The sequence below is a fragment of the Stenella coeruleoalba genome (genome assembly GCF_951394435.1).
Source record: "Stenella coeruleoalba genome assembly, chromosome: 21".
In the NCBI taxonomy this organism is placed as follows: domain Eukaryota; kingdom Metazoa; phylum Chordata; class Mammalia; order Artiodactyla; family Delphinidae; genus Stenella; species Stenella coeruleoalba.
The window spans coordinates 6,702,683-6,716,560 of NC_137167.1; the positions used below are offsets into that span (position 1 = coordinate 6,702,683).

Genomic DNA, 13,878 nt, shown 5'->3' on the forward strand with positions numbered 1-13,878 from the left:
AGAGTTTAGGGAGCTCTGAAGAAAACCAGAGGACAAAAGGCCAGCTGGTTTGCCATGAGCATCCCAAAGGGGGTCTGAAACCTAGACCAGTGACCACAGCTGTTAGGATCATGGAGGTTTTATAAGACTTGTTAGCTTCTCCATATGTGTTCTTGTGATTTTCTTCTTGTTTCACAGTTAAATCTGTAACAAAAGGGGCTGTTTATCTTGATGGGGTCAACAAGGAAGGGGGAGATAAGCGGGAAAAATATATCCTTTACTGCAGATCTTGGGAGACAGAGAATCTGAGGGTGGTGGTGATTGGATGGTAACACCACAAGGATACCTGGAGAAAAAAGGCTCCGAAAGAGGGGTTCCTGGGCTAAAATATAACAAGGTTACCATATATTGAGCACTTGCTCTGCACTAGGCATGGAGTTCTTCTCTCCAGAGCAAGATAATACAGAATAATCAACACCCCTGCACAAACTCTCCAGTCTGGCCTTCCTCAATCATCCCGCCTGAGCTTGTGGGTTTCACATGCTGTCAGCCTTCAAGGTTCAGGCATCACTTCCCCTGAGCATCTCTTTTCCTGATGTCTCCTCCCCAAATACCCTGCAGGTGCTCCTGGTCTCCCCGACCAGACTGTCAGCTCCCAGAGGCTGCACCTTCATCTCGTTCATCTTTGGATCCACTGTGCCCGGCACAGTACCTGGCACATGAGACGTGTCCCACACACCGCCAACCCCTGCCCCAGTGTTCGGTGAATGAATGTGGCACTAGGGCCAGAGAAGCTGAGCTGCCACGGCTGAGAGCTCCCTTTCCCACTCCCAGTTGGTCGGAGAGAGTGAAATGTTATTTACAGAAACACCAAGCCAAACAAGACCCTCCCTTCCCTGATATGCCGAAGCTGTGCTGAGAACAGCCGGGGGTCACCAAATGGCAGCCAGATGGTAACTGGCTGCCGCAGGGGCCTGGGGCAAAAGGCTAGGCTGCCCACCTGCTCCCAGTGACCTGGGAACCTCCACTGTGGAGGGAGAAACCCAGACAGTTCCCTCCTCCCGAGCGTGCCCCCCTGCAGCCAGCCCTCAGAGCTGAGCCTCTGCCGGTCCCCCACCAGTCTGCGGGACTCCCAAGGCCAGCTGGAGTTGCTCTCCGGCCCACCCTGCCCCAGTGGGTGTAGAGGTTGCTAGCCTCCCCCAACTTCTTCCATAACAGAGAGGTGTTAACTCCGCAGGACTCAGCCAGGGTAGTAGGGGGTGCTCATCCCTGGTGGGAAGAGCTGAGCCCTAAAATAACTAAACTCTGATGGAGCAGGGGAGCCCTGGGGAGGGGAAGGGCTGCCTCCTCCGTGGAAGACGTCTGAGGACACTGGAGGAAAAGGGAAGGGATCTTCTGCAGTGTTTCCAAACAAAGACACCCGATCGGGCTTTGGGGAGAGCTCTTTTCCCCTCGGTTTCATTCAGCACCGCTCTCCCTCTTCCCACAGATGCAAGAGGCAACAGGTCCCCAGCTGGTTATCAGGTCCTCGAGCCGTGAGGGCCTCCGTACCCCCCTCAGACATCTCACTAGCAGGGCAAGGGGCCTACAAATCCTCCCTGACCCTCCCAGCTCTTTGTTATCTCGGAGGGAAGATTACATTTCTGTGTGGGGAGGCAAGGTGCCAGGCGTCCTCAGAGCAGGACAGAGGCAGCAGGGCGACTGCCTGACCCCCTCTGCCTGGAGCGGCTCGGGGCTACCCTGGGGAGGCTCTCCCTCCAACGGCCTGGGGCCCATCCTGAAGTGGAGGGTCTGCCTTTCAGGAAGAGGAGGGGAAGCAGCAGCTCCGAAGGGGAGCTGGGCTGGGAGGAGAGAAGACTCGTGCTCTCAGTTATTCAGGATCCCCGTCTGTGGTCTGTGGACAGGCCGTTCGTTGGTTCCCTGGGTTTCTCACCTTCCCCACTGCGCTGTCTTTGGTGGTTTCCCTGAGAACTGGGGGTGGGAGAGCTATCAAGTTGACCACTTGCTTTCATTTTGGTTTCTTGCTACATCTACAGAGAAATTTGTTCAGCACCGGGTCGATGCCGTTCAACACCAAACAGGCAGGCATCAAAACCATTTTCTTTCTGTTCAAACCAAGGGCACGTTCTTCAGCCTCGTCTTTGGGGTTCAAGATACTCCTAAAGTGCTTCTAAATCAGAAGGCAAAGGGGCTGGATTTAAAAAACTCTGTTTCAGAAGAATCAGAGAGAGGAAGTGTGAACTATTCTCTTCCAGTAACAAAGTGGGAAAGCAGTAGCTGGATGTTAAATGCTGGATCGTCCTTTGCTTGTCTCCCCAATCATATTCCCTCAAACTGTATTTCCTCATCTAGTCACCCAGGTTTATAATCAAGTCCATCAACAATATAACGAAACACCTCCGGACGGGAGTCCTGAGCTAGGTCAAATACATAGATGGGATCCGGGCTCTAGAACAGTTTAGCAGCTGGTTAGAGAGAAAGAGTAAAAAAGACAACTAACAAAGTAATGTTAAATATCAAATCAATGGGATATACCAGAAGGTCAGTAGAGGTTCCAGGGACTGACAGAGCTGGGATTGGCTGGGAAGGCCCCTCCAAGGGGGAGGGGTGTAAGTTTGGCCTTCTAACAGGCCTGGAATGAGCATGATTTAAAATGAAGGAGGGGGGCTTCCCTGGTGGCGCAGTGGTTAAGAATCCGACTGCTAGTGCAGGGGACACGGGTTCGAGCCCTGGTCCGGGAAGATCCCACATGCTGCGGAGCAACTAAGCCCCTGCACCACAACTACTGAGCCCATGCACCACAACTACTGAGCCTGTGCTCTAGAGCCTGAGAGCCACAACTACTGAAGCCCACGTGCCTAGAGCCCATGCTCCACAAGAAAAGAAGCCACTGCAATGAGAAGCCCGTGCACTGCAATGAAGAGTAGCCCCTGCTTGCAGCAACTAGAGAAAGCCTGTGTCCAGCAATGAAGACCCAACGCAGCCAAAAATAAATGATAAATAAATAATTTTTTTAAAAAAATAAAAATAAAATAAAATGAAGGAGGGGGACTTCCCTCGTGGCGCAGTGGCTAAGAATCCACCTGCCAATGCAGGGTACACGGGTTCAAGCCCTGGTCTGGGGAGATCCCACATGCCACAGAGCAACTAAGCCCATGTGCCACAACTACTGAAGCCTGTGCGCCTAGAGCCCGTGCTCCGCAACAAGAGAAGCCACCGCAATGAGAAGCCCGCGCACTGCAATGAAGAGTAGCCCCCACTCGCCACAAGTAGAGAAAGCCTGCGCGCAGCAACAAAGACCGAACACAGGCATAAATAAATAAATAAATAAATTTATAAAAAATCATAAAATGAAGGAGGCCTAATGGATGGGCAGCTTATATGGGAGGATAAATAGAGTCTGATCAGGAGCAGAAGGGTTGAAGGGCGGAGAGATAGGCTTATAACCCTATAAACAATGACTGAAGTCCATTTACTCAACAAATATGTGAGTTCCTGCTTTTTATTTAGTTTAATTCTCCTTCACTTGCATAAATATTTATTTATTTACTCTTCAGTCAGTTCACAAACATTTATTGAGCTCCTACTATGTGAATGGCACTACAGTGATCACTATTCTTTCTCCTGCTAGTCCAATAAAAAAAAGTAACTTGGAGGGAATTCCCTGGCGGTCCAGTGGTTAGGACTTTCACTGCTAGGGCCAGGTTCGATCCCTGGTTGGGGAACTAAGATCCCACAAGCCGTGCTGCATGGCCAAAAAAAAAAGAAGAAGAAGAAAAAGAAAGAAGGAAAGAAAAAAAAAAAGAAATAACTTGGAGACCCTTCCTTAAATGGTAGGGGCGGGGGTGGAGGGGGTTTATCTTATTCAGTTTTTGAGCTTCCAGAATCTTGTGGGTTAGGTGAGAATGAGGGAACAGACCCTACCATTAACTTCCATAGTAACTTTATTTATATCAAAACTAGCACTTTGAATGCACTGACATCCATTATTTCATTTGATTCTGGTGACAACTTTGTGAGGCAGTCCCAACCAATTGGGGGAAAATATATAAACAGGTCTTGATTTCTTTCAGATGCATGACCTGTCCAAAATCAAACAGTTCCTAAGTAGTGGGCCATAATGGAGGTGCCTCTCATACCTAGGATGACATATTTCTCACCCTTCCGGTGGTCCCCTACTGACACAGTGTGAGTGGTAGAAAAAAAAACCTCTTTGCTCCTTCTTGGGACAGCCTGATTCCTCGAGTCTGAGCAGGTCTAAGAGTTTGTATTTTTTAGAAGTTCCTCGGAGGACAGATGCCCATCTGGATTAGGGAACCTACTAGATTATACCACTTTGAGGAAGGACCCAGGGGAAAGGGCATTTTAGCCACTTTTCCTCGGGTTCCATAGAGTACTGGAGTGTGCACTGGGTGGGCTCTGATTAATTTCCAAACCAACAACACCCCCCACAGCTCCTCTCACTTACTCTTTGCTTCCGAAACGTTCTCCGCAGGCTGAAGACTTCTGGAGGCCAAGAACGGTGCTGTAGAATTGACAAAACCCAGCTCCCTGGACCACAAAACCTAGGCTATGTGGCTGGGGAAAGTGAAGGGTCTGAGGAGGGAGCAGACCTTCTCATGAATAAAAGCAGCTTGGATTTACTGAGTAACTATGTGCCAGGCTATCATTTAATCCTAAACTCTATGCGGAAAGTACTCTTACCCCCCTTTTACAGATGAGAAAACTGAGATGTAGAGCGAGAACATCGTTTCCCCGAGGCACACAGTCCGACTCCAAAGCCCATGCTACCATGTGCAACCTCAGGGCTACAGCGTCTCCCCACCTCATCCTCACAACTGCTCATTCTGCCACCGCCCGAAATTTGGGCGCGCTCCTGGCGATGCTCAGATAGAGGGGCACGCGCGCCAAAGGAGGCCAGACCGCAGGAAAGGAGCAGCGGAGCGCGGGGCCGCTCAGCCCGCTCCCCCTTCTCGGGGGCCGCGGCTCGGAAACTACAAGGCCCAGCAGGCAGCTGCAGGGGGAGGAGGAGGAGGTGGGACCAGCGCGGGGTGGGAGTGAGAGAGCGAGTCCTCGCGCCCCGCCGGCGCACAGCGCTCGGAGCGCTCCTGCGGGCACTGGTGCGGCGGCTTCCGCGGCGGCGGCGGCGGCGAGCGGGAGCCCGAACTCTGGTCCAGCCGCAGCGCGCGGAGGAGCCCGGGCTGTGCCCGGAGCTGGGCGGCGACGTCCAGACAGGACCGAGACTCTGCTTAGCGCATTGCGGCGACCTCGCCTTCCCCGGCCGCCAGTGCGCGCCGCAGCTGGAAGAGCGGCGGAGCCCGAGGACTTTTCTCCGGTCCGAGGGGCGCCCCGCGGGGCGCAGGGGACCAGTGCGGCAGTCGGGCAAGCCGCGGCGCCGGGGCCCCGGCAGGGCTATGGAGCCCGGGCTGCCAGAAGCGTGAGGGCCGCCGCCCGGTTCTGGAGAGGGGGGCTACGGGGTCTGGAAATCCCGGGCGGCGGACCGGAGCCCTCCCCCCGCCCCGCCTCCGGGGCACCAGCTTCGGCTCCATTGTTCCCGCCCGGGCCGGAGGCGCCGAGCTCCGAGCGCCACTGGGAGTCGAGCGCCGGCAGTGGGGCTCTCGCGGCCCCGCCAGGACCCGAGCGGAGCCCGGGGGCGGCGGGCCGGAGCCGGGGACGCGGGCGCCCGCCCGCCCGCACAAGCCACGGCGGACCCTCCAGAGGCGGAACCGCAGCGCCGAGTGAGGTAAGAGCCGCGGCGCCCCCGGATCCGGGGCGGGCTCCGCGTCCCGAGCGGCCCCCGGCGCTGGAGCCTCCCGGCTGCGCGCTCTCCCCGGCCGCAACCCAGTCGGGTCCGGCGCCTCCCTCCACTCGTTACCCGCCCCCCTCCACCCCCGGCTCCCTCCCCAGCGCTCGGCGCCCCCCTTTTGTCTCCCCTCCCTTCCCTCCACTCGCGTCGCCTCCTGCGCCCCCTCCCCGAGCCGGTCCCACCGATCCGCCCGCCGCTCAACTTTTCCGCCAACTCGCGCTGGGGAGGTGGCGAGGCGGCGGCGGCTCGGCGGTGAGTCCGGGCAGGGACAGGGCCGGGGCCGAGGCGGCGGCGGCCCTCGGTTTCCTGGGACTGGGGAGGCGGGCGGGAGTGGGCAGCGAGGTGGGGTGTGTGTGTGTGTGTGTGTGTGCGCGCGCGCGCGCGCCGCATTCCACTCCATCTCCTTTTAGTCCACCCGTGGGGACTCACCCCAATCCAGCAGGTAGCTTTGGGTGGCACGCTAAAAATCCGGGGTCTTTCTAAGTCCTTTTCCACCTCCGGGAAGGTCTGGGGTCGCAGTTGCGGGTGGGTGGGCGGCTGGGGGCCTGACGGGGGAAGGAAGTGGAGGGGTAGGTTAGCTTCTCTTCGAATAGGTTTTAAGGGGGTGTCGTCACCAAATGGCTGAATCTGCCTTAGCGGAGAGCGAGAAAGGAATTCCCTTTTCCAGAGGCGCTTATCTTCGACTTAGTCCATCTCTGAAAGGATCGGAAGTTTGGGGAAGGGGAGGGCGCCCAGCGGGTGATGTTAAGCCCCATTATGGGGTCGGGGGGGAGGGGAATGTTCAGTTCCAATCTGGTTCGAGGAGGTGGGGGAAGGGATGAGGGTTTTGTCCCGTGCGGTTCACTCGGCTGCGATGCAGGTTGCTTCTCGGGCCCAGAACCCTCTGTCCCCGCTCCGCCTTCCCGTTATGTTTGGGGTTAGTAGAAGAGGGGCTAGAACGCTCATTTGCAGAGGAATTTGTTTACTTTGTAGTCGCAGTTCATTTAACTCATAGCCTGTGAAGGCAGCCAGACGCCTTTGGGCGAGGGGGTGGGGGGCGAGGGGGAGCGGTGAAGCCTACTTCTCCTTTCTGGGCCCAGAAGCTTTAGCCCTTTTCAAAGTTTCTGCGGTGTCTTTCTCCCCCACCACTCCCCCCCGCCCCGATTTTCCAGATGTAGCCGCCGCATCTGGTTCCGTTTCACCCCACACGGGTACACCGCAGTCACAAGAACATCCCTCTTCCTCCCTCCCCCCTCCCCCAGATTAAAACTGGGATTATTCAATTTGGCCGTACCACCTCGCTCTTTAAGATTTCTTAAGACTTGGGGATGAGGCGTTGGGATTTGAGGAGAAGAGAAGTTGCCCTGGATGCCAAGTTATTTAGGATCTGATATGGAGGTGGTGCTTTCTGGCTCGTGTGAAAAAGAGGCATCGTAGGAGAGGGGGCCAAGTTTTTCGGGGGTGGCCCATCTCATCTGCTAGAGATGGTCAGACCCAGAACTGGCCCTCACGGAAGTTTCTGGAACCAAAGCATTACATTCTCCTCCCTTCAGTTACAGCTGGAGCAGTGGGAACGTCTGACCCTGTCCGGAGCCCGCCGCCGGGTCTCGGGCCGCCCGGCGGTGGCGTCACGCGTCCCTTTTCCACCCTCCCTGGAGCGAGCCCGGGGCGCAGCGGCCCGGGCGTGGGAGGGAGGCCCCGGGCTGTCGCTCCCTGGGTGTTTTTAAGGAGTTCTTTGGACGGCAGCTCCCGGACACTGAAGTGGGGGGCGTTTTACCAAGTCAGGACCCGGGTGGAGGTTTGAAAGGACTGGAGGGTTTTTCTGGTTCTAACCTCAAGGCAGGAAAGCACTTTCTGGCTCCCAAGTTGCAGGAGGGTGGGGAGAGTTGTTCTCTCACCCTCTCCTTTCCAGCCTCTTTCAAATTGAAAACACTTCTCTGGTTTCCTCCTTTGGGCAGTAGTTTGGAGGCTGTAATGAAATCGCACTTTCTCTAGACATGGTAATTAAGGTGACTGTTTCCTCTGCAGATGTGCCCTGCCCTTTGCACCTCCGGCCCAGAGCTTTTTTTGGAATACCTTCTAAATTGTAGAACCTTAGCCTTGAGACTGTTGAGCAGAAAGTGGCCATTTTCCCCTGTTGGCCCGGGCTCCCGGTTTCCTCTCTGAGGCTTGTTTAAGAGCTAAGTAGCAGGGCCCCGTGGGACATGCCTCCGTCTGGCCGATTACCCCCAAGCCTGGGTCATAGCCCTTCCTTCGAGTGAGTGTCGGAGCGAGAGCCCTTGCAGAGGACGCAGCTACCTTACGGGACTACCTCCCTAATGACTTGTTTACATATTTCCCCCCAGTTGGTTGGGAGAAGCTCCAGGGCTGCTGCAGACCCCCGGAGGAGCGCAGGGTGTCTGGGGACAGGGAGGCTGCTGGAGGCTTGGCTCCAGCTGGGATGGTTGTGTACTGCATCGGTGACGAGCTCCTTGAAACGTCTGTTGCACTTACTCTTAGTCATAGCTGAGTGTCAGCTTTTTAATGAGGGCCATCCGGGTGGCGAGTCACTTGGATAGCGTGCTCTCACTGTCTGCTTTGACCAAGCCCGTAGAAATGTGCGTTTTGGAGGCATTTCACAAATGGGATTCGGGCCAGAGTGGGCACCTCTTCCTTTGGCTCCAGAGTAGGCAGTCTTGGGTCCTTCTTTTCCCTGGCTCCTGGCCATGGAGGATGTGAGAAAGTTCCGTTAGGCACCCTTAGAAGAGCAAGTGGAGCAGAAGCACGGGAAGACATTGAGAGGAGCATGGTCATTGCTATGACCCCACCCTGCCTTGAGGAAGAGGATCAGAGCATCTCCAGGCATCCCTAAGCCTGGCCCAGCTTTGTTCCTGGTGCACTCTGGGGGCTAGGAGAACTGAGTTGAGCGTCCAGTAGGTAGCCTCCAGCCATGGAGACCGAGAAAAGTCCATGAGGTTTTGCTTTGTTTGCTCTTGGGTGTCGACCTGGAGCGAGACCCCTAAAACAGGAGATCTGCTCCTGTGAGCTTGGGCTTTCAGCAGCCTCTGAATGCTTCCTTGGGCCTCCATTGTTTAATCTGTCTCATCAAAATGGCTGTTAGTTAAGAGCTTCCTAGGACAGTTTGAGCCTGTTGCTGCTGAAGGAAAAGAAGGTAGACAGAAGGGGTCCAAACATCTTGCTCTGAAAGGGCCTCACATCACTTGAGAGGAGCTTAATTTCCTCTTGGGAAATACATCTTGCCTATTTCATCGCAAGAGCTTTGGGAAAGGTCTGAGTGAACCCGGGACTGGTGGGAGTCCAGATGCAGAACTTCAGAGAAGGTTCTGGGGTTTCCGGAGAGGATTAAAAACCAGACTTGGGCTAGGAGAGTTGCTTTTCTCCCTAAGTTTGCATTTCCCTTAGAAATTCTCTCCTCATCACCATTCCACTTGCAATGAAAAAAGCCATGTTTGGGCTCCAAGTAAATAGCCCTCACCTGGGTGAACACCTCCAAGCATGTGGTGGTCCACAAGCCCATTCTGTCTTCAGTAGCAAGGCTGCCTAGATTACCGTGGAGCACTTAGGGTTTCTCTTATTACTACTTGCTTTTTACATACCTCACTCCCAAGGACATTTGGGCACTCTTTTTGACAGAGACTAAAAACTTTTAAATTAGCGTTTCTCTTGGAGCCGGTACAATTTCTCAAGCTGAGCTGCATGTGTTTTCTCAGATGTTTATTAAGAACTTGTCCTGCCACTCTCACCAATGAGCAGGGATGCTCATTGTTGGTCACTTTTGGGGAAAGCCACCATTTCTGTTAAGAAGTCTGACTCCCGTCTAAAGGGATTAAAGTTTGGGCGTCACTTCCTCAAGTCTGAGGAATCGAGATGTTTAGAAAATGTCCGGGTTGGTATGCTTTGAGATCGAGTTTGGCTGGCTAACAAGGAGTGCTGGACGATTTCCTCTGGCATTGTCAACCTCTTCTCTGCAAGCGTGGCTCTGTCAGTTTCGTTTCCATCGGCCTCTCTTTGTTTCATTCATTTACGCCTCCAGTTCCCAAATGTACCAGCCTCTGCCGTGTGGGTGTTAGGTGCTAAGGTCATTGACAAAGGTTAATTGGGTATAGACCCTGCTCTTAAGGAGCTTGAGACCCTATGGTGTTTTTGGAAATTCAGAGGATCCTCCCAAGGCCCAAGAAAGACTTGTAGAAGAGGACCTGGCTGTTTGAGGTGGGGCTCGGCGAATGAGAGAGCCCGCTGAAGACAGAGGAAGGGCCAAGAAGAAACGCTTGGCAGGGCACGGAGGTTGCCTAGAGCTGTCCTGTCCCCTACAATGTAACACAGGCCACATGGAATCTCAGATTTTTCCAGTAGCCACGCTTTTTGGTTTTTTTTTGTGGTACACGGGGCTCTCACTGTTGTGGCCTCTCCCGTTGCGGAGCACAGGCTCCGGATGCACAGGCTCAGCGGCCATGGCTCACGGGCCCAGCCGCTCCGCGGCACGTGGGATCTTCCCGGACCGGGGCACGAACCCGTGTCCCCTGCACCGGCAGGCGGACTCCCAACCACTGCGCCACCAGGGAAGCCCAGTAGCCACGTTTGAAATTAAGAAAAAGGGAACAGGTGAAATTCATTTTCCTTCATTCGTTTGTTTCAGTTTTTATACTGTATTTGCTTTAGCCCAATATATGTGGAATATCATCTTTTGAACATGTAATCAGTTTTAAGAAAATCAATGAAAGGCTCCACATTCTTGAATGTATTTTTCGTTTCTAGCACATCCTGCCTCGCACGGGCCACATTTCAAGGGCTCTGTAGCCACGAGGGGCCACCTAATGGGACAGCTAGGTCTAGAGTGTGGGGTTTGTAAAGATGGATGGTGAGAAATGCCTTTGTAAAGGCAGGAAGTTCATGTCCTCCGGTTGCCAATTACCAAAGTCTCCTGAGATTGCTATCAAGAAGTGACTCAAAGCACAATGTTTATATATAATTCCTTACATTTGATTAGGGCTTTAGAGAGGAGAGAGCAGATACTTTCACCCATGCCCCCCATTTGAAGCTCGTAACCTCCTGTGGTGTAGGCAAGGCAACTGTTTTAGCTCCCTCCGATGACAAGTGGGATAAGTGAGATGGCATGTGTCCCCCAACTCTCCTCGTTCCCCAGTGAGGACCTCTGCACCCAGAGCAGGAGCTGGGCTGCCAGTCCCAGGAGACGTGACTGATGGGGAGAGGCTGAGGGGCCGGCTGCTGTGTGCACCTGCAGGGCTACAGGTCACATCTGTCAGGCAGTGGAGGAAGGAGACTGTTCCTAAGAGACTTAAAGAATTCATTAATTAGAATGGGAAGAAGGTGAGGTGAAGGGGGAGGTGGCAGTCCCTAGGGTCCCAGATAGTCTGGGGACTAGTTCGCGTCCCTGTGTTTTCCACAATAGGTTGTGAGCCCGCTTACCCCTTCTCATTCCAGGAGTGGGTGCCTGGGGGCCGGGGGGCTGGGTTTTCTGACCATCCTTTGTTTTACAGATGTGGGACTCAAGGCCCAGGGGGGGAGGAGAGGAAGAGACTTTTGCAGGGAAACTGCCAGATTATTTTGAAGTGCATTGATCACAGAGCTGAAAGAGGGCAGTCAGCAGGCAGACCACACCTGCGAGGAGGTAGACAGGCTTTTCAGGGGACAGAGCGGCCGAGTGGTGGTGGGAGCTGCCTGCCTGCTACCTTTGCAAACAAGCTTCATCATCTCGAGATGATACCACCCTTTCCTGTTGGATACTAAAAATTCATTCATGACTCTGGCCATTACTATGGGATTTACTTAGGTCCTTAGTCAGGTGTACCTTTCTCGGTGACTGGCCTGCATCCATTTGCTGTATCTTTGGGATGTAATGAGATGTGGAATGTGGTTTTGGGATGTCCTCTGGCAAGCATCACTTCTATCCCCGGCCGGGAATCATGCCCCATCCTGTGTCCTAGATGGCATATCCATGAGCTGCTTCCAAGGGTCTTTCTCTAGAGCAAAGGAAAGGAGAATCAAAGGCTCTCCCATTGCCAGAGTCACCTCGGATCTGTCCTTATTTACATGGCTTTTGTGTGACACAGGGATGCCCTCTGGAGAAAATGAGCTTGCGTCCGGTAGAGCCAGGTTTGATCACCCCCTTATCGCTTCCTCCCACCCTGGTCTCTGGCATCCGAAAACCCAGGTGACGTAGACCCGGTGCCCTTGCCATCTCACTGCACATCTTTGGGCAAAGCACTTAACCTCTTTGCATCTCAGTTTCCCCGTTGCTTAAAGGGCAGTAATAATTCCCACCCCTCCCCTTCAGTTCACAGTGGGGAAGAAATGAATTTTTATAGTTTAAAATCTTACCTAGTCCGTGCTTGGCACGTCCTGAGTATTCAGTAAATACTTGTTCGATTCTGCCTTGTCTAGTCCCTTTCCTAAATTTAGAAAAATAGAAGTGTTTACTTCTCCTTTGGTTTGAAATCATTAAAAAATTTCAGGAAAGCCTTGGGAGGGAGCTAGCAGCGGCAGTGCCTGCGTCTTCCCGCTGGCAGGCGCTTGTGAACGAGGCCAAGAATTCTAGGGGGTTTTCTGCCAGCCGCGCCTGACTCACTCACAAGGGGCCCTGTCTGGCTCAGGGGGAGGCCCGGCTGAAGCACCACATTAGGGCATGTTCCGGGGAAGTGGATTCTCCGAATAACTTGGATGGTTCCCTGGAGTATCTAGGGCAAAAGCCACCTGGAAGACAGAGAGGGTGTCACCCCCTCGTAGCCCAAACGGTGCCCAGAAAGTCTTATCACTTGGTAAATGTTGAGCGGGAAAGACCATTATCCTGAAGACCTTGGAGGGTTGTTTTCAATTTTACCCGTTCGGACCTGAGAAGGATAAAGGACCGCAGTCTGTGCCTTTCACCGGGGCTGGCACGAGCCATCTTTGAGTCAGGCCTTGCAAGAACCCTTATTCTTCAGCACGACCTTTCCCCACTTCTGGATCCATTTCTGTTGGACGTCTGCCGTCCCCTCTCAGCCTCGGGGAGAACTGGATCCAGCTCACGGCTCCCTACTCTGAGGCCCTTTTTATGTAGCTGGTGAGAGTTGTGTTCTCTCTGTGAGGGAAGCTGGTAGAACCAGAGGTCCCTGAGATGCATCCAGTTTTAGAGACAAAAAGAAAGAACCTTGGAGATGGTGTATTTCAGCTTCCTCATCACGTCGGTGCAGAGAGGGTCAGCATCTCACCTGGCTCCCATTTCCCAGTTCTGGGCTTCTTCCATAATTCCTCATCTCTCTTTATCCCTCACCGAAGGGTTGGTGTGCCCTAGAGGGAGTGGAGTCTTAAACTGGGAGAGGTCACATCTGCACACCCAGGTCACCTATGGGAGACGTTCCTGAGGCCGTTCGCTTTCCCAGCACAAATGATCTTGGGGCTCATGCCTCGGGGAACTTTCTGATGATTTTCCCAACATGGGAAACAGTCCACACTCAATAAATAGTTGTAGGACTGAACTGAACCACTCCTTGGTCTAATTAAGGCGCATAACCTTGAATGCACCGTTGGGACAGGACCACAGTTCCTTTCTTGTGTCTGAAGGAGTTATTGCTTCAGGCACCCTTGTGGGCAGGGTGGCCATGTGACATGCCTTCCCTCTTTTTCTCCTTGGCCCTCATCCCCCATGCAGACCCCCCTAACTTTGGGGTTTTTTTTCTGTCCCCAGAGTCAGCTTGCACAGGAGGATCAAGCCCACGGCAGAGTCTCCATGGAGGTGTGGAGCCTTGTCACCAACCTCTAACTGCAGAACTGGGATGTGGAGCTGGAAGTGTCTCCTGTTCTGGGCTGTGCTGGTCACAGCCGCGCTCTGCACTGCCAGGCCAGCGCCAACCTTGCCGGAACAAGGTAAGGCGCGGGCCGAGGGGCAGCCTGGGCTCCCGGCCCTCAGCAACAAGGTGGGCTGGGACAGACGTGATGTGGTCAACTGCGAAGGCTCCATCCCAGGTGGAGCAGAGGGCGCCTGGACTGTAGGAGAGGCTCCCGAGGTACCTGGGCTGGTGGGGGCCTGGCTGCAGACACAGCCAGCTTCATCAGAGGTTGGGTCGTGAAGGCTGGTGACATCCATCTGCCAGAGGTGACGTGCTCAGGGGGGAGGT

General features: G+C 54.2%; 1 protein-coding gene across 10 annotated transcripts in view; it reads left to right on the forward strand.

The window, feature by feature from the left end:
* Positions 1–5,431: 5,431 nt before the first annotated feature.
* The window catches only part of FGFR1 (fibroblast growth factor receptor 1), a 48,168-nt gene continuing 39,721 nt past the window's right edge, over positions 5,432–13,878 (forward strand). For 8 of the 10 annotated variants that reach the window (XM_079908898.1, XM_079908897.1, XM_079908893.1 and 5 more), the window contains exons 1-2: positions 5,593–5,722; positions 13,449–13,627. In XM_079908898.1, coding sequence (XP_079765024.1) covers positions 13,537–13,627 — 91 coding nt within the window. In that variant the 5' untranslated portion in view covers positions 5,593–5,722; positions 13,449–13,536. Of the gene's footprint in view, positions 5,723–13,448; positions 13,628–13,878 lie in introns of all 10 variants that reach the window. The other 2 variants (XM_079908901.1, XM_079908902.1) reach the window with 1 other exon arrangement.